The sequence below is a fragment of the Mesocricetus auratus genome, unplaced genomic scaffold (genome assembly GCF_017639785.1).
Source record: "Mesocricetus auratus isolate SY011 unplaced genomic scaffold, BCM_Maur_2.0 Super-Scaffold_100007, whole genome shotgun sequence".
NCBI lineage: Eukaryota > Metazoa > Chordata > Mammalia > Rodentia > Cricetidae > Mesocricetus > Mesocricetus auratus.
The window spans coordinates 50,960,935-50,987,104 of NW_024429191.1; the positions used below are offsets into that span (position 1 = coordinate 50,960,935).

The window sequence follows — 26,170 nt, forward strand, 5'->3', positions numbered from 1 at the left end:
CTATTTAAAATTAAAATAAAAAATGATAAGGAAAAAAACACACAATCTGAAGGAAGGCTGGAAATAGAAAAGCTGGGCGAACAGTCAGGTACTACAGATGCAAGCATAACCAACAGAATACAAGAGATGGAAGACAGAATCTCAGGTGTTGAAGATATACTAGGAGAAATAAATTCATCGACAATTGTAAAGGGTGATGTTTCTCTGATTTCTTTCTCAGCCCTTTTGCCATCTGTATATAGTAGAGCTACTGATTTTCTTGAGTTGATCTTGTATCCTGCCACTTTGCTGAAAGTATTTATGGTAGGAGTTCCCTGGTAGAGTTTTTGATTACTTATGTAAACTATCATATCATCTGCAAATACTGAAAGTTTGACCTCTTCCTTTCCAATTTGTATCCCCTTTATCTCCTATTGTTGTTAAAAAGTGGGGTACAGAACTAAATAGAGAATTCTCAATAGAGGAGTCTAGAATGGCTGAGAGGCACTTGAGAAAGTGCTCAACATCCCTAGCCATCCGGGAAATGCAAATCAAAACAACTCTGAGATACCATCTTACTCCTTTCAGAATGGCTAAAATCAAAAACACCAATGACAGTTTATGCTGGAGAGGTTGTGGAGAAAGGAGAACACTCCTCCACTGCTGGTGGGAGTGCCAACTCGTACAGCCACTTTGGAAATCAATATGGAGATTCCTCAGAAAAATGGGAATCAGCCTACCACAAGACCCAGTAATTCTACTCTTAGGCGTATATCCAAAAGATGCAAATTCATGCAACAAGGATGTCTGTTCCACTATGTTCACAGCAGCATTATTTGTAATAGCCAGAATCTGGAAGCAACCTAGATGCCCCTCAACTGAAGAGTGGATAGAGAAAAATGTGGTACATTTACACAATGGAGTACTATTCAGCAGAAAAAACAATGAAATCCTGAAATTTGCAAGTAAATGGATGGCACTAGAAGAAACCATCCTGAGTGAGGTAACCCAGTCACAAAAAGACAAACATGGCATGTACTCTCTCATATATGGATTTTAGACATAGATCTGGGGAGTGTCAGCCTACAATCCATGGCCAGAGAGTCTGGGAAACAGAACCTTCATTCAGTGGTTGATGGAAGAAGAGGCAGACTACCACAGCTAAACACTGAGCTGAACTCAAAGAACCCAGTGACCGAGAGGGAGGACTGATGAGCAAAGGGGTTAAGACTGGCCTGGTTTAACCCCCAGAAACAACTGACCTGACAAGGGTTAGCTCCTGAATCCCAGACTGATGGCTGGGAATCCAGCATGGGACTGATCAAGACCCCCTGAATGTGGGTGTCAGTGAGGAGGCCTAGGTAATCTATGGGGCCTTGGGTAGTAGATCAGTATTTATCCCTGGAATACAAATGGACTTTGGGTGCCCATCACACAATGAGAGATGCACTCTCACCCTGTACTCTTGGGGGAGGGTTTAGGCCCTGCCCTGGATGAAATGACAGACTATGGACACCCCCATGGAGGGCCTCACCCTCCCTGGGGAAATGAGGGGGTACTGGGGGATTGGTGAGAGGAGGGGAGGGAAAGGGAGAGGGACCTGGGATTGACATGTGAAGCAACCTTGTTTCTAATTTAAATTTAAAAATAAAAAGGGCGAAAAATACGGGGATAATGACTTAATATTAATGGAGTGGACTGGGAACCCTTGGGAAATCCATGCCAGCTCAAAACCCAAAAATAATGAATATTCATATCTGGTCTCTCATTTAGATGTGAACTTTTGTGAGTAAATATTTATTTGTATTTCAAATGTAACTTGTAATATCTAAATACAAATGCCTTTTTATCCACAAAAAGAAAGAAAAGAAAACACCAGGATATCCTCGAATAAAAGTCTTGAGGGTGGTCTGGAACTGCTGGGACAAGGTCTTATACCTAATCATGTAACAGTTGCATGTGTCACCGTTCAGTTCAGGTTCCCTGTGCACCCAGGTTTCTCCATCTCCGCAGGAGCCTCTCATTCACAGGGATTCTCTGGGGCAAGGCAAGTGGTATGCCTGCCCCCATCCTATACAGTTGGCTGGGATGAAGACCATGGGAGGCAGAAGCTCTGGGCAGCTGCCAGGAGTCAGGGAAACAGCTTTGTGGCCATCCACTCAGCCTGCCAAGGGTTTCTCTCCACCAGAGTTCTAGGTTCTCAATTTGCTTTTAACTCTCCCAGAATAAGCAAGTTCATTTACTCACCCTTGATAATGGAGGCCCTCACCAAGGGAAGAAAAGGCCTTTGTAATGTAGACTAAGGATTCCCAACCTTCCTGTACCAAGGCTGGGTCCAAAACTCCAACATGCAACAGTGCCCTCTGCAGGCAACTTGAGGAATGTCGGGTTGTGGGGAAAAAGTTAAACTCCAGAAACACGATCATCCTATCGACAAACAACCTGACAAATGGACACCTGAAAGGCCCATGACTACTGAAAATAAAGACAGTGCATAAAATAGACAGATATACACACAGATAATGACCCATAGAAAGGTGACAGACAGCAGATAGATAGATAGATAGATAGATAGATAGATAGATTTTATTAGCCCATAAAGAAAGTTAACTCATTGCATTTTCAGGAAAGAGGATGAACCCAGAAATCATTACATTAAGCAAAAGACTGGCTTAGAAAGATAAAACAGCACAGTTTCCTTCGCATGCAGAACCTGGCTTTAAATGTGCATGACTGACAAGAAAATAGAAAGGGAACCATGAGAGGGAAGGGAGAGATTGCAAGAGAGGTTACTAGAACTCATGGGACGTGAAAGAATGGGGGCACTGTCTAGAGGGAGGAAGGAAGAAGACCAGTGTGGGGGAGGGGTGTCATGGGGCATGTGTGAGAATGAGGCATAAGAAAGCCCATCACTTTGTATGCTAACAAAAAATGTTAATTAAAAACTGAAACTCAGAAAGGAGATATTCTAGAGTGGGGAGCCCAGGGTGTGAGAAGTCACAGGAAACAGGTGAGCACCCTGAGGCCAACAGCAGTCAGTTGCCATTGATGCCCCAGGAAGGAAGGGAGAGATGTTCCCAGACAACATGTGTGCATTGCCCTTCAAACCTAAAATCCAGGGGCCCACCGAGCTGTCACACAGTTTCTGACCTAGCCAGTATGGGAACTCTGCAAATTAGACAGAGGTGCCTTCTTCAATCTCTCTCCTGCCATCTACTGGGAACTGGCAAGCACTGCACATATCTAAGGAAGATGCAATGCGGTAAGGGTAGGGAGGCTGGAATTCTGCAGTATATGGCATATACAACCTCAATAGCCCTTTCCAAGCCTCTCTACCAGGTTAACTGCATCCACAGCACTAGTGTCTTCCATGAGGCCCCTTCTCTCCCCCAACACTGTTTCTTGCATAAACTACTGCACGACTTTCCGAGCCGGCCTCCCCACTTCAATACAACCTCAAACTTGCCACAGAATGAACTTTCTCAAAAGCTAATTTGATCATGTCCCCTTCCTGTGGGTGCTTCTTAGAGCCTCCTCACTGGCTTTCAAGATCCCTGGATATGATCCTGTCACCCCTGCCCCCCCCATGGATTTTTTCCTAAGACATCCTGGTATATATAGGTTCCCCCAGTCCTCACCTAGACAGCCGTAGACCAGCCTCATGTCCACTCTAAACTGCCTTTCTTGTATCAGGTAGAATGAAAAGCAAATGTCTGGTATGGTGACAATAACACCCTCCTAGTGAGGGCCTTGAGAATTCTGTAAGAAGGAAGTGTGGAGACAGAGATGTTTCTACAACCCAAGGCAGCTAGGGAGTACAAGCACACAATGATCCTCTGGAGACAGACCCAGGACAAGTTTCTCCCTCTGAGCCTCAGAAGGAACCACCCACTGACACCTTGGTATGTAGCATCTGGCCTCCAGAATTAACCAGTGACATTCTTGTATCAAGTTAAGTGGGCCCTCAGGCACCCAGAAGTTTGGTAGACATTGTCCTTGGCATGCACAAGAAGGCATTTTAGATGAGTTGACATTTGAATCAGTAGGTCTTCTTCCTCCTGTTGGTAGGCCGCATCCAATCAGCTGAAGGTATGACTAGACCAAGAAAACGTATCTTCCCTCTTGCAGGAGGTCCTCCTGCCTGGATGACTCAGGTGTTGGTCATAGAACTTACATAAGAGCTGTCCTGGCTCCCAGACCTTCAAACTTGGGATAGAACTATACACCTATCTCTCTTAAGTCCCAAGCTTGCCCACTTCATCATGAGGAGGACTCTTGAACATCAGCAAGACAACTCTCTCTTCTTGGGTGACAAAAAAGTCTGGAGAGAAGGTACACCCAACACGGATGGTCAGAAAAGAGGCATGGCCACATCTCAGCTTCTGCCTCAGACTGTCTACATGCTTGCCTATGAGAAATCATGGTGAAGGACATCTCCAACCCTATATCTCAGCCCAGCTCAACACAGACCAAGGTAGAGTAAGCAAAGCTCCTGACTGTCTGCTCCTGGTACCTGCATCCTCCGGAGGACGGTAGGGAACATTTAAGTCCACACCATGTTTTTCCTAAAGAACATGAACACATCTGTGAAGAGCAATAGCTCACAGACAGGCTGAGCAGCTGCAAAAATTGTACTTGCAGCCATCTGTCTCAAGAGGGTGCTAGCAAGCTCCTTCCACCACGAAGCTTTGTGTATCTCAATTACCCAAACCTCTGCCTGACCTCCCTAGAGGCTGGACAGAGTCTGCTCACCTCTTCAGCTACACCAAAAGGAGTTGGCAGGCCTGGGGTCATAACCCCTGCCAGGGAGAAGCTGTGTCTCCTTTTCCCTTTCCAACGGAGGCTGAGAACTGGGGAGTTGACTGTCAAGCAACATGTCCTGGGAGGCTCATAAGAAATGAGAGGGAGGTACTGGAGAGATGGCTCGGCAGTTAAGAGCACTGGCTGCTCTTGTAGAGGACCTGGGTTCAGTTCCCAGCACCCACATAGCAGCTGACAATCATCTGCAACTCCAGTTCCAGAGGATCCAATGCCCTCAAGTACCAGTCACAAATATGAGACATAGACATAGGCAAACTTCTATACACATAAAATCAAAATAAATCTTTTGTAAGAAAAAGAAACAGGAGGGAAGGAAATAATAGGGGTGCCAGTTTTAAGAGGAGAAGAAATTAAGACAAAATAAAGTTTAAAGGGGGAGCTTGGAAGATGGCCCAGCAGTCAAGAGCATAAGCTGCTTTTGCAGAGGACCCGAGCTTGGTTCCCAGCACCCATGTCAAGAAGCTCACAATTGCCTGTAACCAGGGAGGTCTGATACCTCTGGCCTCCAAGGGTCCCAGCACTCATATACACAGAGCCCACACAGACACATACACACAATTAAAAAATAAAATAATTTTTAAAAAGAATGAGGAAGTTCAGGCCAGCAAGATGGCTCAGTATGAAATGGCCCTGACACCAAGGCTAAGTTGGATTCCCCAGACCCCACATGGTAGAAGGAGAGAACTGACTCCTTCTACCCAGGAGTTGTCCTCTGTCTTCCACACATAGTGTCACAGGCTTGCACAAAACAGTAATAATAATAGAAGAAGGTTCTCCAATGAGTCCACAGATGAGCAGGAGGAGAGCTGCAGCCCAAAGAAAATGGCAAGGCTATGGCTACAAACAAAGGCCTAGATTTCATCCCTGGGACTGCAAAACAATGACTACGTCCAAACCTGAATAAAATGCTGTCATCAGAAAAAAGTCTAAATAAGAGAAGAAATAAAAACCATGAGTGTGTTGTCAGAAGTGACGCCAGTAAATACCAGCCCCCCACCCCCAACCCCCCCACCCCCGTCTGTCCTGCCAGACTTTCTCCTCCACCTTTGCCTTGACTCCTGCTGCTGGGCTTCAGTGCCCCTCCCTGCACAGCATGGTGCTGGCCTAGTAAGTTTCTAAGAGGCTTTTCACCAGGCAGCAGCACGCACATGAGTTTCTCAAGGGGCACCCACGGCTCTCACCAGAAGGAGACATCAGTGTCTCAAGCCCGCCCCCCACCTCTGTCCTGAAGAAAGGCTGGCAGTGTGGGGCCACCAGCCTTGACACTGCTGAGGAAACACAAGCTCTCAGGCTCCTCCTCAGACGGTATTTTTATTGGCTGTGAGAGGGAAGGTGAGACTCCTTGCTCATCATAGTCTCTCACTAATGAGAACAGCAGAAGGAACGGAGACATCAAAATTAGGTCAGGAGCCGTGCAGATTTGGGGCACAGGAAACAAGCAAGAGGGCTTACCTTCAAGGAGGAGCGTGGGAGGAACAAAGCAGAGTTCCAAATGGCCTCCCCCCCCACCCCAAGCAGTATAATGCCACCATTCACAGACCAGAGGCTCAACATGGCACCTCCAGCTACAAAACCTGGCAAGTGCAGGGAGGAAGAGTCAGGATGATGGCTGTCGGAGAAGGTAATAGTGGACACCAGCCTCCTGGAGACTGTCGTGAGCTGGGATGATGCCAGGGTTCCCTGGAAGGACCTAGTGCTCAAATGAAAGCCCAAGTATGCCACATGCACTGTGTGTGTGTGTGTGTGTGTGTGTGTATGAGTGTGTGTGAGAGCATGTGTGTGTGAGTGGTATGAGCTGTGAGTGTGTATGTGTACGTGTGTGAGTGTGTGTGAGATGTTGTGTGTGTGAGTGTGTGATGGGGGTTGTCCTGTATGTATATTTCTCTTATTGGTTGGTGAATAAAAAACTGTCTAGCCAATGAGGCAGGAAGATAGGTGGGATTAGGACGAGGAGAATTCTGGGAAAGGTAGACAGAGAGGGCCTGCCAGAACAGTCTCCATGTAGGCTGCCAAAGGAGTAACAAGCTCGGACCCTTCTCTGGTAAGATAAGACCACGTGGAAATACTTAGATTAATAGAAATCGGTTAGTAATTAAGACAGAGCTGGCCAATAAGAAGCCCTAGTCACTGGACAACTATTTTATAATTAATAGAAGTCATTTGGGGCTGAAGCAGTGCTGGGACCTATGTGGGAAAGAAACAGAAGTGTGTGTGTGTGTGTGAGAGAGAGAGTATATGTGTAAGTATGTGTGAGTGTGTATGTACATGTGTGTGTGAGTGTGTGTGTGTGAGACAGAGAGAGAGAAAGAGAGAGAGAGAGAGTGAGTGAGTGAGTGGGGGGTGACTTCCCCCAGGTTGGAGGGGACCAGTGCCATCTTGAATCAGAATTGTTACTACTCGTATGAGACCCTCACAAGATTGGAATTGTTAACATCTTGGGTGGAAAAGAACTCACAGGCTTCATGAGATCAAGGTCACTCCCTTCCCTGAGGTAAACAGTTGAATGGGGTGAGACTCTTCAGTGGCATAACTGCCAGAGGACTTCCCCACAGAGAAGCTGCCTTTGAGAGTCCCGTGTTCTGTAAGTGATCCCAGCATGTTCACCAGTCTACCAAGCTGGCATTGAACAGAGTCTCTCTTTAGTCCACCAGTGTCCTCTCTATTTGGGGCAAATAGACATTTCTTTATAACACCCCAAGAAATCATGAGACTATGGTTACTATAGGTAAGACACACCTAGCCTCTGGCTCTCAAGCACCTCTCACCCTAAACTATTGCCAAGAACAATGGCCTTACAGGAAATTAAAGAAATGTGTGGTGGTGCACACATGTAATCCCAGCACTTGGAAGGCAGAGGCAGACAGATCCAGAGTTCAAGGATAACTCTGGCCACATGACACTATGTCTTAAGAAAAAAAAAAAGGACCAAGCTCTGTTCACCCCACAGCCACTTAATGACCATCAGACAGGTAGGTGAGAGGGCTCCAAGGCTGGGCTCTAAGCCCTGTATATCAGTTCTGGCCTCTGTCACTTACAGCTGTGTGACCAACCCTGCCGTGCTAGCTGCCTCCCAGAATGGTGGCTCCTCTGTCAAGTGGAGCTCTGAGGCCCACCTTCAGGTGGGGAGAAGATAACGAGGGACAAGCATGGCTGTTACATTCCGCTGCTAAGCAAGCACACTGCAAAGCGCAGAGGTGTTGTATCAGCTCAACATGACTGAGGCTGTCTAGCCATTTCTTGCAGGCAGGTGCCTTGGCCTCTGACAAGCAAGCACTGGGCATGAACTTGTCCAGCTGCCAAGTCCCACCTGCAATGATGTGGACCCTGAGACTGTGTGCCTGGCATACAGTTCTTCACTTGAAGCCATCAGATGATGTCAACTGAGAGAAGTCCCTGTAAAGGGCGAGGATAGGCTAAGACAGGAAAATGCTACCTCTGGTCCCTTTTGTGACTTCTGGGTCTGAACCAATCCTAGCTCTGCCCTGCCTTACTATGTCACCTGAGCTCACTCTCAGCCTGACACCGCCCTCCAGCCTGAAGGACACTTGACGGAAGATAGGTAGCCATTTGGAGAATCTTTGCACTCCAGTGGAGGGGAGGAAGAAACACAGAATGATGGGCACCAGGAGCCTGGAGAGAGGGATCCATGGCCACAGGCAGAACTGAAGGGCACATTACTGTCACTCTTAGGGACATGGAGAGCTGGGACCAGGAAGCCCATGGGACCACAGGTCAAATATTATAACAGCTGCCCAGCTCTGTTCAGCAAGAGGAACTTGGAGTAACAAGTGTCCACAAATCTTTCTTCCGTCTGAGGTTTCTGGAACTCTTTCTTGTTGGCCAAATCCAGTGGAGAATACAGGTGAAAGAGTGAGCCATGGTGTATGTGTTCAGCCCTCAGGACACAGAGCATGGTCGATGGGGACAATGAAGACCGGCTGACTGTGGTGAAGTGAGTGATGTTCCCCAGTAATGCCCATGTTCCCATCTCCAGGGCCTGCATATGGCTTGTGTGGTACCACAAAGACTGTGCAGGGATACTCAAGGCAAGAGCCCCAGGGTGGAGACGGTCTTCTAGGCTATCCAGGTTAGGCTTAGCACCATCCCAAAGGTTCCATAAGAGGGCGATAGAAAGGTCAGAGGCACAGAGATGGTGACAGGCCAGGGGGACACAGAGACTGGAAGATGTTTCCCTACTGGCTTGGAAGGGGGAAGGGAACTGGAGCTAAGAAACAGGAGTTCTCTAGAAACTAGAAAAGGCAAGACAGATTCTCCCGGGAGTGTCCCACGCTACCGTCTCGCCAGCAAGAACGACGCGGCACACTTAGGATCCTTCTGCAGAACAGCTTTAATGCTCTTGAGAGGGAGAGCATAAGCTTACAGAGCGGAGACCCAGGGAGCGAAAAGCCCAGCCCTTATATAGCTCAGCAGTCCCCGCCTCGGACGTGTCATCTCCTGACTGGCTCCTGCTTGTCAGCCCATATGACGCCACGGGAGAGGCAGAGAGTAAGGGATGGAAAAGTAGCAGGCACGTGCGCACCAAGGTTGTTTACTCCAACTGACAACGGGTGTCAGCGCCATCTTGTAACGGAGAATGTGGGGGCGGCTCCCCACACGGGAAAGTCTAGAGAGAAGGCTGATCTATTCCAGAACTTCTGCCCTCAGACTGAGAAGGGGTGATGTGTCACTTTCAACCACTGTTTGTAGCACCTTGCTACAGGAACTATAGGGCCTAACATACCTGCAAAGGATGGAGGAAACCCACACAATTCCCACAATCACTCTCTGATCTCTGGATCTTTGCTCACTCCAGCTAGCGTCCCGTTCAAACAGCCATTCACACCTGGCCCAAATGCCCTGACTAACCTGAATCGCCTCTAAGAGGCTGAGGAACCCACATGGGCCTCTTTAACTGTTCCCAAGCAAAGGCTACCAGTAAGCGGCTTGCTTCGTTGTGTGAATTTTACATTTTTCTCTTTTCCTTTTTAATGCATCATTCCCAGCCTAAATCAGCTGCTGAGAAGCCCAGAGCAGCACAAGAAGTTCCAGTTAGGAGTCAAACCTGAGTGCTCATCTAGGATCTACCTTCAGTTTGATTCTGGCCACTCTCTGAGCCTCAGTTTCCCAGACTGTACGAAGCCAATGGGAACTAGGCTGTTCCTGAGTTGCTACTCTTCCGGTGACCTCATTCTACAGTTCCAAGTGTCCCCTTGGCTGTGGCCACTCTGCAGGCACCAGGGGTAATCACGGGGGCCAGAGAATGGCATCAGACCCCCAGGGACCGCAGACTGCTTGTTGTCTGCTGCCCCCTGCTGGATAGATTCTGGGAAAGAAGCTTTCTGAAGACCATCTGTGAGATAAGCCCATCTCCCAAACCACTCAGCCAGAACTTCATAGGAGACTGCTTCTAGAGCACAGAAGGAAACCCAGGCAAACCCCAGAGCCCTGGAAGGATAGCTGGCTGCACCTCTGAGGCTTCCGCATCATGCTGTCTGCACTAGTGAGCTAACTATAAGAAGCAGTGACTTCTGAACAGGACTTGTATGGTCCCTTCATCATCTTTGGGTGCCAGTAACGATAGGACTCTATCTCTAGGATACCTCCCAGTGTAGTCCACAGGCGACCAGGGCCACAGCTTTCTTGGTTCTTGATCTTCTAAAAGCATCAGAAGAGAAAAAATCCTCACCTAGGAGCACCACAGAGGACCAATCAGGGCCCCGAAATGCCTTGAGGTATTGGTTGTGCTGGGAAGCTGTGAGCTGTACATTGACAAATAAGATGGGATCCGATCTGTCTGCATAAGGGAGGACAATGGAGGGGACAGTGCCCACAGAAAAGGATAGCATGCTGACCAGTCCCATGCATGCAATCCCAGCAGTTAGGAAGCAGAAGCAGGAGGATGGATGCAAAGTTCCAAGCCAGCCTGCTATACACAGGGAGACCCTGTCTCAAAAACAACCCCTGGAGGAGGAGAGAGAGGATGGAAGAAAGGGGAAGGAACGACAGGAGAGAGAGGGAGAAATGTGAGGTGAAGAGAGGAACGGGAAGGCTGGGGCCATCATTCCCGGCCCTTCAGTAATGTCCCTGGCCAGGCCCCCCATCTGCTCAGAGCCACGCGGGGGCTTTGGCATTGTGCACCATCCAGGAGTCTCCTGGGGCAGTCCTCCCTCCCTGCTCCACGATTCAGGACTCTGCGGCCTTGTGACACTCTTCCCTGTGCTTCAGCAGGTCATGATGTCCCTTCCTCTGTCCTCTCCTGCCTCATGCTCCCTCCTCACCATGGACACAGGTGGCCAAGTAGACTTAGACCCAGGTCAATTAAAAATGAGCCCCCTTTTCTCCTAGGCTAGGAGGGCTGACGCTGAAACCCCTAGATGGCAGAAGCGTCCTCATTCTGGTGACCTGGGGATGGAAGGATCGGGAGAACTGCAATGGAAGTCCTTCGGGGAATGCACTAGCACAGCCACAACCATGCCAATGTTGCTTACTGATTTCCCAGCCAACCTGAGCTGGGAAGGAAAGCACACCCCACCCTCGAGGAGAGAGGAGCACAGTGGATGCTGGCACTATTCCAGGAGTCCCCAGAGCCACCAAGGTCAATGAATTCTGAGGGGTTCTATGTCTAGCGACCTTAAAGTGACAAAAAAAAAGAGCCAACAAAATCAGAAATCCAAAAATGCAGCTACTCAAACCCAGGAAAAGGTAGGAGGAGTCCCTTTTGTAATCAGCATTAATATAAGATACAGCTAGAGGCTGCGGTGGGGACTAATATGGGGACAGAGGGGAAAAAACTAACAGAAAAATAAAACTGGGCATAATGGAAAGGGTGAGGGGGGAACCAAAAAATAATAATCTTCTTGAAAACACCATAATGACAACTAACACTGTGAGCACTGAAAATATCTTTTCATTTGGACCTGGAGAGAAGGCTCTTGTTGCTCTCCCAGAGGACCTGAGCTTGGTGCCCAGAGTTCAGGCAGGACAGCTCATAACCACCCTAACTCCAGCTTTACAGAATCACAAGCCTTCTTCTGGTCTCCTTGGGAACCCATACACACGTGGCACACATACCCATGGACACACTATACACACAAATTAAAATCAGTACATCTTTCTAAAATATTTTAATTTAAAGTAAGTTTGGTTACTACACCTGAGCTAAGAAATGGGGGCGAGTCTGTGCCGCTTGTTAATTTAGGTTTTGGGGGGGAAGGATGCTTTTTATTTTCAAGGGCATCTATGGCTTGGATCCCACAAAATACGTGTGTGCATGTGTGTCTATTACTGGAGATCAAACCCAGGGCTCCAGCGTTACTAAATAAGCTCTCTACCACTGAGCCACATCCCCAGCCCTCAGAAATTAGTCTTAATATGATTCAATATGAGTACAAGCTAAAAATTGACAACGAAGTCCTGGTTAATTGAACCAGGGATGCTCGGGCCATACATGTTTGTTGTACATGGACCATAGGCCGTGGGACATCAGAGGAGACACCGACAGCCTCATGGCAGTCAAAAACCTGCCCCCTGGGCCACCCTGCAGCAGTGGTGCAGTGTGAGCGCAGCGCGCAGTCCTTAACCCAAGTCCTCAGTCCATCATTTCAACACGCAGCTCCTACCCCACCTCACCCAACCCAGCCCAACGCCACCGCCCCCGCGCCCCAGCCCATCCCCCCAGTTCAGCCCAGCCTAGGCCAGCATGCTCCTGCAGCGCTGCCGCTCCTCCTCCTGCTTGTCCGCCAGGCGGCTCTCCAGCTGCCGCAGCTCTCTGAGCACTGCCTTGCGCATGGAAGGCTCCAGCTCCAGCACTTTCTCGAGGTCCGCCTTGGCCTCCTCAGCGTTCCACACCTCTGCGTGAGCGCGTGCGCGCACATAGTAGGCCTTCACAATCCCTGTGGGGAGAAGTGAGCTGCACCCACCCAGCCACCCCAGAGAGCCCTAGCATCAGACCTCCTGACCTCAGCTTCTTCCAAGTCCTATAACCAATTTCACTTTCAGAACTCTTGTATTGTTTCTTCTGAGGACCCAAGTTTTGTCACCATCAGACCCCATCCTTGTACCTGACCAATCTGGGTGACCGTGGGACTCAGTGCAATAATAATGGTTGAGTACTTAGCGCCCGAAGCAAGGGTGTGCTGTCCCGTTTAGTGTTAGTCAAATGCCTTCTCAGATACTGCCAGAGATTGGCTTCCAGTGTTGATTTCATATTTTTCTCTAGATTGCTGGCCTTCTTTCAAAGCCTGGCTACTACTCCCACATTCACGGAATACATAGCCACATGTACATTTGCATAAAAATAAATAAAATTTAAAAACCACCTCTCCAAAGCCAACGGTGGTGCACACCTGTAAACCCCAGCTCTCTGAAGGCTGAGGCAGGAGGATCACAAGTTCCAAGTGAGGCTTGGCTAAATAGCCAGCCTCAGTCTGAAACAAACACCTCCCACGGTAAATATCACCCACCCAGAAGCACCTATAATACAGTTGCAGGCTTGGGGAAGTCAACAGGGTGAAGACAAGTTTCCATGCCTCACACCATGGAAAGGTCCGCTGAGGCCTTTACAAGAGGCTGTGGCCTGGCTGCCTGTATCTCCCCCACCCCCACCCTGTCTCCACAAACCCTATTCCTCTACCCTCACTCCCACTCCCCCACCCCGGCCAGGGCTGCACCTGGATGGTGCCGTAGGATGTCACTGGTGTGCTCCAACACCTCATAGTACTCCTCCTTCTTCAGCAGACACTGGCAGTAGTTGAGGGTCAGGGTGTTGATCATCTTCTCCAGCTTCAGCCACTCAACCTCCCAAGGCTTCTCCTGCAGGGCAGAGGCTCAGCCACCAACTGGTGAAGGCTCATCCCCGCCCACCCAGCCAGGGAGAGCTCCCGACCTTAGTCTGAAGGTTCCTCAGGCACACGATGGCCTCCTGGTACTTGGTGGCAGCCTGATCATAGCGACCCAGCTTGTAGAGCCTGTTGCCTTCCCCATGCAGGAGAGGCACGGCCTGCATCTTCTCCTCATTGTTCAGATTCCATGTCTCCCTCTGGTACTCACTTGGGGCCTCCACCTAAACCAGAAGCCACAGGTTAGCCAGGTGAGGACCAGGCAAGATGGCCTGAAGTGGTTTGCCATGACCCACAGTGAGGCGCAACACCAGAGTCAGGCATGATGGTCAAGACCTGGAGAACAGAGCAGGGAAGCAGCAAGACCCAGCCCTGCCCTAAACAAGTCAATGCCTTCTGGTAAATCATGAAAAGACTCCTTTCCAGGAAAAGTTTACTTCCAATAGTTGGAAAATTGTCATGAGTACTCACTGTGTTAGAACAAGACACTTTTATTGCCATCTGGTGGGAATTTGTCATTGTAATAACACAAACATGTAGTATCTACAAAGAGCATCTTTGCTCAACACAACTGTTCTTTTTTAGTTTTGCTTCCCAATGCAGCCCTCAGGTTGGGCCTCAGCCTTGGTGATAAGCTGAGTCCTGACCTAGCCTCGACCTTGAGCCTGGCTCTTCTAGCTCCATGCAGGCTCTGCTCCCTTGCCTGACCAGCTCCAAACCCACAAATGATAGAAACCAAGGAAGAGGCTGCAACTAAATCTTGCAGAAATGGAAGCAGATGACCAGTTAAATAAAAATGCTTCAAAAATGAAATAAAATCCCATTTTTCAGACATTGGTTCCAAATGAGCTTTTGGGGGACTGAGGGTTTGCAACTTTCAATTCTGCTGGGGTCCCTGACCAGCCTCTTGTTTCCTAGAGAAGCAAGTGAAGTAGGCATGGGGTCAAGGGCCTGCAGGATCCCTCCTGACCTGGGCCAGCCCCTCCCACACCTGCTCCCACCTGCAGCAGCTCAATCAGGAAGATGAGAGGCTGCGGCTCTTTCTGAAGTTCATCCAGGTCCTCATAGCCCAGAGTGTGGTATGCGAACATGTTGGCCAGTCCGCACGTGTGCACATGCCAGCCTGTAGGGTCCTTGCCCTCAGCCACCTGTCGCAGACTGCGGGACAACATAGGGTAGACCCCTGTGTGCTGTAGGAGAAACAAGGGGAAGTGTCTTAGCTGTCTTTTAGAGCTAGCCAGGGCATACCCGGTCCATGCTGTACTTCTCAACTGTACTGCCGTCCCAGGACACCTACCAGAACAACTGTATTCTACCGTGTGCCCCTGTTGACACCTCTAATCCTCATGCCCAACCCCGCCAGAGAGCCACTGTGAATATCCCTGTGCTACAGATGAAGAGACAGGAGCCCAGACGGGTTAAGCAACTTGCTCAAAGCTACACAGTCAGACACAACGCAGACAGGATTTGAACCTGCCTCCCCACGCTGTGCTTTTAGACACATGCTGCCCCTTTATAGCCTGTGGTCAGCATAGCACATTTCTTCCCCCCCCCCAAGGAACCCAGCCCCACAGCCCAGGGCTCCCAGGATACAGCAGTAGAGAGAGCAGGGTTCCAGATCTGAGAGAGCCATCAATTGTGACAGTGCAAACGCACATCTGGTCTGATTCAGCTGCATCCAGCATGGAGTCCCTTGGGATTCAGCAAGGAAGGCCTATTCCATACTAGGCCTCAGCTTTCCAGCAGAGCCTCAGAGCCCATCTCCACAACGGTTTGACAGTTCAGACTCCTACAAAACAACTGCTGTCCCTACCATAGTGGAAAGGACAGATGCTGAAGGTCACTCTCCCCACCCCACCCCCACCAGCCTGGATTAGCCCAAGATGCCCTGGGCTGATTCTGAGAGGCACAGCCAGATGGCAGGTGTCTGAAGGATTAAGGCTAGAATAAAGGAGGGAGCACCCACCTTCACCAACTTGTCTTGTGGGGGAACCCACTGAGGCCATTTAAGTAGAACCTTAGACAAAGGCTGTATTCTGCTAGGTACCTGCCAACCTGGAAGGCCTGGGGCCCATGCCCATGCCTAGGGTTGTAGAATGTCATCAGGAATATAATCTAGAAGAAGGAACCAAGGTTGAGGACAAGGCAAGTCTTCATTCTCCTAGTGCCAACTTTGAGGAGGGGAAGGATCCTTGAGCTCTCCTTCCAGGTTACAGGCTGCAGGAACAGCCGTTGTCACCCATGGTCTCTAGACACCTGAGGACTCAAACAATCAGGTAGCCCATCACCATGGTTCCCTCTTTGTCCTGAGGCCAGAGCCCAGTGCGGGCCATGGCCTTGTCTGGACCGAAGGCTGCCACCTGCAGTGTCACAGAGGATGCCACCTGCAGTGCCACAGGGCACATCCACTGACTCCCAGCTTGAGTCCACTTGTTCTTCACAGTGTAAGGTGGGGATCTGGTTTTTAAATTAATTGCCAGTATTTAAACACAGAGAGTAATGTAGAGCTGTCCAGAGACCAAGTGTCCTGCCACTGCAAGCCCATCCCCTCCCATGGACTCGGAAGACTTGCCCCTGCCCATTGGGCAAGCGGGGAAACAGCTTCCGTGGAATCAATTTGTTTCTCTGACCTCACAAGACTGAGCACCAATAACAGGCCCTAGATGGAGACTGGCCCTTGGAGGCAGACAAAGGGCCACAAGCTCTCACGCACCATGCCCTTCTGTACTGGGGGAGAGAGGGAGGAAAAACCTGTTCCTGCAAAGATCTGACTCCAGGGTGATCGAGTAAGGACGGTCCAGGAAGAGTGCAGAGCAGAGAATGACATACAACAACTGCTTAATCCGGCCTTCCTTGGACTTGTGATTGCCTGGCTGGTGGCTGAGTCTGTCTAGAAATCTGGTTCTTGAGTAGAAATGGCCCACAGAGAAGGGGATAACTAAATGTAGTTACACATACACTTCCTAGACCAGGTATTTTAGTTAGGTTTCTATTGCTGTGATAAAACACCATGACTAACAGCAACTTAAGGGCAGAAAGGGTTAATTTCAGCTTACAGGTCCACTCCACAGGCCATCATCAAAGTAGTCAGGCAGGAGCTGATGCAGGACCCATGGGAGGATGCTGATTACTGGTTTGCTCCTCGTGGCTTCTCAGCCTGCTTTCTTATAGCGCCAAGGACCACAGACACAACGGTCTGGGTCCTGCTAAAACAATCATCAGTCGTGAAAATGCCCCCACAGGCTTCCTCACAGGACAATATAGGGGGAGTGTTTTCACAGTGACGGTTCCCTCTTCCAAAAAGACTCTAGCTTGTATCAAGTTGGCATAAAACTAGTCAGCACTCCACGTGAACTCTTACTCATCCTTCAAGATCCAACTCAATGTCACCTTGTTGAAGAATTTCCCCCAAGACTCTAAAGCAGTTAGCTTCCCCCTTTTGTGACCCCAGAGCACTCTGTCCTTTTTCATTATGTCATGCCCTGGCTGCCTGGCACCCTATAAAGTAGGGCTAAGCGTCTACTCTTCCAGAATTCAGCTCCTCTAGGGCTGGAGACCACCTGCATCATTCCTAACACAGGAAACAGGCCAAATCAGGTACCAAGCAAGGCTTGATGATGTAAGAAAGAGAAAGGAGGAAGGAAAAGGAAAGCGTAGGCAGGTAAGAGGAAATAAGGTAAAGTATACCACATATACACATGGAATAGATGCAGTGGTGATAATTGGATGGTGGGCCCTAGGGAGATGTCACATTGGAGAAAGTGATTGCTGCACAAGTGTGAGGACCTAAGTTCAGATCCCTGGAAGTCCCATAAAGTGGGTGTGGTAGGTGGTGCATCTATAATCTGGGAGGGCATAAGGTAGGGGAGGTAGGTGGTCTGTCTACAGACCTGGAGGACATAAGGCGGGTGAGGTGAGGTAGGTACATCTACAGTCCCAGCAGTCCTACAGGCATCTGATGAGCAGAGACAGGAATCCCTGGAAGCTCTCAGGCCGGTTGGCCTGACAAACTCAGCAGTGAGAAACAAGAGACTCTGTCTCTAACAAAGAGGAAGGTGAGGATGACCATCTGAGATTGATCATGACCGCTCACCTCTGCACGTGCACAGACACACAGACAGAAACAAAACCAAAAGGCCTCGATTGTGAATGAACATTGAATTGAAACCTGGGTAGATGGATGGTGGAAGGATGAGTGGAGGTTGAGTAGATGGATAAATTCGTGGAGACGTGGGAGGTTTAATGATGAAAGACTGGGTTGTGGCTGAACACTAGTTGAAAAGAAGTATGAATAAGCTGATACCTGGGCAGGAAGGTGGGTCAATGGATAAAGTATGGCTGTATAGGTGACAAGTGACTCATATGCACATACACGAAAGCTATGACCATTGGGAAAACCAACAGGCACTGTGTTCTACAACTTACCAACCTATAAGATGGACATCATATGACTGCTGAAGTGACCAAAAGGCCAGAGTCACATGGGACAGCTCCTAGAGGGAGCAGCAGCTTGTGGCCTTGCGCAACAAAGCAATCAAGGGATCAAGATCGTGTTAACAGCCTTCTATGCATGCAGCCTACCATGTTAGCAAACATGCACCCTGAGGTGGTGAGGGGGGCTCTTGCTGGTGACAAAGCCTTGTAGGCATAAAGCCTGAAGCAGATATACGGGGGTCTCACAGGCTCAGGGATGCCTCACTCCCTGAGAGCAAAGGCAGGAAGGGTGGTTCTAAACTAGCATATCACGGAATAAGCCAACTAGATGAAGTCCCAAACTTACAGAAACATACTTTCCAAGTTAAAGGACATTAAGATTAAAGTAATAACAATGGAACTGTTGCAAAGAAAAGATGCTGGGCTCCCATATGCTGAGGAACATAGATAGGGGAGTAATGCATTGTGTGGCATCCCCTAGTGGTAGACAGTGTCACTGCAGTCTAGCTCTGTTAAAAGGTGCATGTACCCAACAAGAAGGCTAAGAGGTTCCCATTTGGATCCTGCCCCTCAACCTGTTTGAACAAGAGCAGGTTACTTCCTTTCTCAGAATATTACTCAGAGTGAGGCTCCTCAGTAAAGCGGGGGAGTTAATCTTCAACTTCCTTCTAGTTCAAAATAATAGCTTCTGCCTTTTAATCGCCTTACGCACACTATGACTTCTGCTCATTGATATATCCTGTGACTCCCAAAATAGCCCTGAACATGCCATTTGTTCATTTACAGATGAGGAGACAGAGTGGCAAGAGGAGAAAGAGTCTCCCCAGGTCACTCCACACTAATAGGATATGTCTCAAAAGCAATCTATCTCTCTAGCAAACTGCTCTTTCAAAAAGGTCATTAGCTCCCCATGAAATAAAGAGGATCTATCCAGCATCCACTGGGAAGATCCAGGGGGAGCCTTGTGATGGACAGCTCAGCTTGTCAACACCTGAACTCACCCATCAATCTCAATCTTACATGAGATAGGCAGGCAGAGTGTGGCCCTCGGTGGGAAGTTCACAGGGCTCTCCATGACTTTTAAACAAAGGCTGGGAGTAGGACTCTGTTAGTGGAGTGCTTGCCTGCCATGCACATATCCCAGGGTTTGATCCCCAATGCTATATAAGCCAGATGCGGTGGTACACACCTGTAATCCTCACACTTGGGTGATAGAGGCAGGAGAGCGAGAAGTCCAAGGTCATCCTCAGCCACACAGGGAGTTTGAGGTTAGCCTGAGCTACATGAAACTCTGCACATAAAAAAGGAGAGAAGTAAGACAGAACTAGGATCTTTTCAAGCTTTTGGGCAAAAAAAAAGTTGTTTTGTCAAAAATACAAAGAATAAAGAAACATATCAGACAATTACATTCAGAAGCAACCGGCAGAATCCAAATGTGCATCTCTCTAGGACTGCTAACTCAGTTCCCTCTGTGGCCCAAATGGGACAGGGTCTAGACCCAGGGAGAAAGGAGACTCAGAGCCACACTGGCAAAACCTAGCACACTGGCTTTGCTTGGGTCCTGCCTGAACACACAAATGCCACTCATTTCTAAGAGTAAGTGAGAGAGCTGGGGGCTGGCTCAACAGTTAAGAGCATTGACTGTTCTCTCAGAGTAGTGGGGTTCAGTTTCCACTGCCCATGCCAGGCAGCTCACAAGCATATGCAACTCCAGCCCCTGGGGTCCAAGACCTGCTTCTGTACTCTTTGGGCTGCACTCATGTGAACGGATCCACACAGATACACAAATGCATAAATGCACTTAAGATAAAAAACATAAAGTTTTAAAAAGAGAATAAATGAGATGGTCAGAGAATTCTAACTGCGTCAGGCAACTAGAGAGCATGAAGGGAGTGTTTGGGTTTTCTGAAGATTTAATAATGGTGCTGTGGTTGTGTTTTTCAAATGTCCAGTAGTTTTGGAACCACAAAATCTCGTATTCCCAGACTCTGACTTGCACAATGTCTGGAATGTGACCACGTGGTGTGGGGTGAGGGAGGAAAGCATCCTGGAGGGAAGAGGACACGAGACAGAGTGGCGGGCTGATAATGCCAGCCTAGACGGCAGGAGCTCCATAGCTTTTTTCTTGACTTTTGTGTGTTTGAAAGTTTCTCTAAGAAACACTTGTCTCTCCAGATCAAAGAACAAGAAGTCGTAAAGATGGCTTATGAGTGATGTAACTCTGAGCTGAGTCATAGAGTTGGGAGGAATAGGGGGAGGACAAAAAGAGCCCAGTGGCCACAAGTCTCCAGGACCCACAATGCTGAGCGAAAAGGGAAGGGTGAGGGAGGCCCTCTCCTCCCACGCAAGGCCGCATGCTCCCAAAGCCCTCCAGCCAACCGTACACTCCATGTCACTTTAAGGCCTGCTTTGCCTTCAGGGCTGGGCACCATGTTTGCAATGGCAGAGAAATGGCCATGCAGGCTATACCTACAGAGCCTTGTTTTGCTCTGACTTTCCTGAACCTTGGCAGTTCCGGGAAGAGTGAGGGCGGGAGGGGCCACGGGGGAAAGAGCGGTGGGTCCTACTCACAATGGTGTCGCACCAGAACTCAGCCACTTCGCCAAGCCGCATGGATGTCAGCAGCGTCTCCCACACCTCCAGCTTGAACATGTTGCCAATGATGATGCTCATGGGTTGGCCCACCTGCCTGCTGTCATCAATCACCGTGTGCTCCTCATCACACTTCATGGTCCGGAAATGAAAGGTCACCTAGTCCCCAGAACAGAGGGCCCTGGTGTCGACGTGCCTCCTGAGTTCCAGCGGCAGCCACCCCATCACCGCGGGCTCCCAGGGCCGCCCTCACGTCAGTTCGCCCACACCTGACAAGCTAAGTTGTCTCAGGCTCACACCCCCATGCCTGCACGTCCCCACAAGGAACCCTTTCCTTTCCAGCATATTCCCTGCCCATTTATCACAGCCCAGCATCAAGAATTCCTTCCCCCAATAAGTTCAAATGTCCAGGGATGAGTCCATCCACCCCCAGAGACCCATCAAACACAAGGGGACAAACATCACACTCACTTGACATTTGGAGCTCTGGAAAATTCCCCCAAACTCCTCCTTTTAGCCCACACTAAAGTTACCCTGAAAACTACAAAAAAAAAAAAAGCCCGTTTATAAACTCTAAAGCAGGGCAGCCTAGGTGGGAGATTCCAGAAAAGGCCTGCCTGACTGGATTAGGGCAGAGCCAAAAGCTGTTTTCAATGCCCTGAGCGGAGAAAGGGACCATGGGGTCCTGTCTGGGGGAAGGCGTACTCACTCGGGAGCCAGTGATAAAGTTAGGGAGTTCTCCCATCCCCCCGTGCAGAATGGTCTTCTTGACTCCCTCCACACTGAGGAGTAGAGAGACATCCATGCTGCTGGTATGGGAGAGGTTTGTGCAGGCCTAGATAATCCTACCAAATCAGGGAACAGTCATGTGACTGACACCCGGCTAGAGGCCTTTGAGGAAATAGGTAATCCCACCAGAGGGGGGGACGGGTAAGCTGACACCCAGAGGACTTCCCGGCAGGGAGGGAGACAGAAGGAAGGTAGGGCACCTGGCCACTGCAAACTCGTGGACTGCCATCTTACTCCTCAGTGGAGGCAAATCCCACAGTGACTACATCAGGCTTTGCTTTTGTCGCACCTCAGCAACAGAGGTCCGCGGATGTTTCTGGGACGAGGGAGTGGAGAAGGCCTGGGGCCATCCGAGGGGGAAAGGAGTGGAGGCCCGAAGTCACCATAGCCTCTCTGTGCGTGCAAAGCAGTCAGCGCAGTCCAGCTTCTGTCTCTCAGCACTTTCATTGTCCTCCTGGGAGCTGGGAGAAGCGGGCAGAGGGCCACAGCGGGGTTCTGGCTTTAAGGTAACTAAGAGAGGTCAGAACAGTTCTGAGGGAAATTGAGGCATCCATAGCACTGAGCTTCTGCCTCCACTCTTAGGTCTGGCTGGGCCTCAGTCCTGGGTCCTGCGAGACCGACAAAGCTTATTAGAAGCCCCAGGGACCCCCCTACAGGGACTAGAAGAAAAATGCAATGTGAAGGCTTGGTGTATGGCGCCACCTTGTGGCCAGCTCAAATTCTCATGCTTCTCTCCAGTCTTAAGGCCGATAAAGGAAGGATTCCAAGCACTGCAAAACCAGTGTCTTGAGACCAAGAGAGACAACAAAGACCTTGCCACAGGGAGACATTATAACTGGGCTAGGAACTTCCTACATCAAAGTTAATGGCCTCATGGCCTTGGGTGTCTCCAATCCACCCTTCCTCAATCCCTTCTCCAGGAAGGTCAGGGTCCTGGGGCTCCCAATACCCACCACCCTCAAAAGTCTTTATTCCCATGAGGACTCCTTGCCTTAAAGGATCGCAAACCTGGACCAACTGGTTAGATACAGAGTATGAAACCTGGAATTCTAGAAAGCCCTCCCTGAGTGCCAGCTCTCCAACTCAGGGCTTGTTTCCATCCCAGTCTTGGGGAGCAGGGAAGACTGAATGTGTAGAGGCCTTTTCCTCTTCCCTTCCATCTTTCTCCGGCCACACTGCAGCCTAGGGGGGCATGTGTGCTGAGGGAGTAGAGCGGACAGTCGATGTGATTGCCATGACCGTGTGGCGGACCGAGAACATAGGCCAGGGCCAGGCGCTGGCCCCGAGCTCCCTGCGGTAGTACCCCCTGACATGGAGGGTGGCCTGTGCGCTGCTCTATAATGGCTGTTTCTCCTTGGGACACTTCCAGACCCTGACCAGATGCACAATGGGGGAAAAGGACCTGGCCACCGTCCTTCTCACACTAGACACTTCGCTGCTGTACCCACATCTTACTTTGCAGAGTCAAAAAGCAAATAGCAGAGGGAAGAGGCAAAGGGGTGCCGGCTTCACTGCCAATGGGGGTCTCCATGTCTATTCAGCCACAGCCTCCAATCTTTTCAAAGTCGCTATCGGACTACAGTTCCGGTCACATGCTCCTCTCTTCAAAGCCAGCTGACTTCCCACCCCAGATCTATTCTAAGCTCCAGTCCTAGCCTGGGCCTCTGCTCCTGCCCATTTCACCCTACCCCCAGCCATGCCCTCTGCTTCTCTCTGCCTTAGTCCAGTCAGTCCTGGAATGTGGCAAGGTCTCTGACGTCACTCTCCACCCAGTGCCTCAGCTAGAATGTCAGATGTTTGGGAAAGCCACCCAACCTCCAATCCCAGTAAAGTCCCTGTGCCCCCCTCACTTCCCAAGGCCCCTGGCATTCTGCACACAGTAACTGTTGGGTGTCAGCTTTTCCTGTGAGATGTGATAAATCCAGGGGTGGGGATAACTAGTGAAAGCTTTGTGGCTGGGGAAGAAGCTGGGAGAGAGGGGGCTGCTGAAGCACTCTCCTCTCCTCCCCCCCCAGCTAGTCCCACTTGTGCTGCTTGCTGCATTGTCCTCCTCCAATGGAGCGAGAGACCCTGCACCCACCACTCATCTAAGAGCCACGCCTGAGTGGAGCCCCCCCCCCCCGCAGCCACTCTCCATACAAGGCTGAAGGGAGCAGCTTCCCATTCAGAAGAAAATACTTCTTCTGCCTTCTTTCGTTGCCATGGAGACTTCCCTTCATTAACCTGGTCTGCCAGTTATGTCTCCGAGTGGTAAAAGGGGAGAGAGCCGCAAGCACTGAGAATTCCTGCTACACACACGCATGCACGCACACGTTCCAGATGCTTGGCAAGGACGTGGGACCCAAAGACAGGAACACAGAGCTCAGAGGCAGAGACCCAGGATCTCGCCTGTCTGAATCTCCAGCTCCGTCATCAGTAATGAGAATAAAAATAGATCTGCCTTCCTAGAGCTGCGGTGGGAACTGAGAACGAAGCATAGCGATACACTCAACTGAGTGTCTGGCACATGGCGAGGACTCGGAAAGTATCAGCTATTATTATGAACGCCTTGACATGCCAGGCACTGCGGCAGGTGCTGAGGAGATGGATGCGGTGAAGTCCTCTTTGAGAGATCCACGTCCCAGTGTTTCATCTTCATTGAGACATCCCCTCGCTGTGAACTCTGCTTTCACAGAAACCACTCTCTCCTCCTCCGTCTGTGATCACAAGTACATAAGCAGGCTGAGACTCCTGGTAAACAGTCCCATGGAAGAGAGGCTGAGGACAAAGGCAGCATGCACATGAGAGTCATGGCTTGCAAACCACAGCCTACGCCCTTTGTCTGCCCGGGCACAATAAAACCTCTCAGAGCACATCATACAGTCGAAAGCCATTCTCTGAAGACTTATTTGGGATTGTGTGTGTGTGTGTGTGTGTGTGTGTGTGTGTGTGTGTGTGTGTGGTTTCTTACTGAGAGTGGCCTTAAACATGATATGCCTTGTGCAAAAAAAAATGACAAACACACACTCGCAAAGACACATACCTACAAACACATAAATACAAGCATACGCTCTGCCCTGGGCAGCTCATTCCCTGGGTCTCGGGTTTAGATAACATGTGGTCGGTTCTCTGCCTCATGATTGGAGCTTTGATGTGGAAATACTCATCTCTCCAGACATGCCGAACTTGAGTCCCATGGAAGTAAAAAATGAGCATTTCCAGCCTATTTTTAGAAAAGAGTTTAATAAATCACAAGTTCCCACTTGTAAGATTAGGGAGACCTTTAAGGGGGGTTGGGAACTAGGGTGGCTCCAACTTGGGTTTGTTGGCTCTAGGTAGCCAGCAGGAGGTGATAGGACCCAGGAGACTGCTGGCTTCAGGAGTCAGGGGAGAGATGCAGGCTGGAGAAGGAGGTGTGAGGGCTGAGAAGCAGCAGTGAGGGAGATCAACCCTGGTCCTCACAGACCCTGCCACTGCATAGATGATATTCGGATCCTTCACCCTGCTGCACGTTCCCACTGAGTGAAAGGTGGCCAGCTTAAGTGCTCTGTACCACAGTCACCTCCAAGGTTGTACAGCACTGGGAGTATGAGTTCATGAAAGTGCTGCATACACATCACTCCTCATAGGGGGTGTACACGGAGGCGCAGGGAGAGGGGCAGACAATGCAGACACCAGGAGGAGGCCTGAAGAGTCTCTAGGAGTCCTACCCCAGGCTTAGGCAAGGATGGGAAGGGAGAGGAGTGATAAGCAGGTAAGAGGGCCCCATTGTGCTGGCACACCTGGGTCCCATAATCTCAGTACTGGGGAGGCTGAGCCAGGAATGTGGCCAGTAAGAGCCCATCAAAAAAAAAGAGGAAAAAATAGAAAGACACAGGCAGACTGAGACAGAGGAGGAGGAAGAGGAGGAAGAGGAGGAGGGGGGAGGGCGGGAGAGACAGCTCAGTCCTTAAAAGCACTACTGCTCTTGCAGAAGGACCTCGGTTTGATTGTAAGCACCCACATGGGGTACTCACTACCACGTCTAACTCCAGCTCCTTAGGATCTGACTTCCTTTTCTGCCTCACACCCACGCCCAGACCCTGCAAACACTCACATGCACGAATCCACACAGAGACACATAATTTAAAACAAAAATAAAATCATACAAATAAAAATCAAAACAACAAAAATAAAAACTGGCACATAGGAGAAATCAAACCAGGCTGTTTGTTATTGCTGTTGCTGCTGCTGCTGTTTTAAGCTTGCTGGGAGACTAAGGGAAGATGGAAAGATATCTGGGGGCAAGACCAAGCAAGCAGAGGACCTGACCTGAAGGGTGGAGAGGGTGGTCTACAGACCGCCCCTCCTCTGAGATGTGCTTTCTTGGGCGCCAGCCGGGTGGTGAGTTTGAGGAACTGACAGGGGCTGGGCAATCTCTCAGGAAGGAAGAGGTTCAGGCGGGGAATTTGAAACAAAACTTCCCAGGGAACGCAGAGCTCGGCAGTCTCAGCCTAACGTTCTACAAAAGTCCTGGATGCGAGTTATGGGGGCTGAAGGACCTGAAGGGATACCCTGGGTGGCCGTGACCTGCACTTTCGCAGCATCCCGCAGAGCAGCCAGACCACAAGCTCTGGAAAGGGCCTGGGTATGCGATGGACAAAGCGCGACCACCCCAAACCGAGTAACTGGGAGGTGGCAAGGAGGCTGGGCGGTGACATTCTGCTGGACATTTTGCAGCGATTCAGGCGGGGGTCCCC

The 26,170-nt window shown here is 49.9% G+C and overlaps 1 protein-coding gene across 1 annotated transcript; it reads right to left on the bottom strand.

The window, feature by feature from the left end:
• Window positions 1-12,489: 12,489 nt before the first annotated feature.
• On the bottom strand, window positions 12,490-21,468 carry Aipl1 (aryl hydrocarbon receptor interacting protein like 1). The gene is made up of 6 exons (XM_005067448.2): window positions 21,373-21,468; window positions 20,643-20,822; window positions 14,639-14,827; window positions 13,685-13,861; window positions 13,470-13,611; window positions 12,490-12,692 (listed from the first exon to the last, which is right to left on the bottom strand). The coding sequence occupies exons 1-6, from the start codon at window positions 21,466-21,468 to the stop codon at window positions 12,490-12,492; spliced, it is 987 nt and encodes a 328-aa protein (XP_005067505.1).
• Window positions 21,469-26,170: the final 4,702 nt, after the last annotated feature.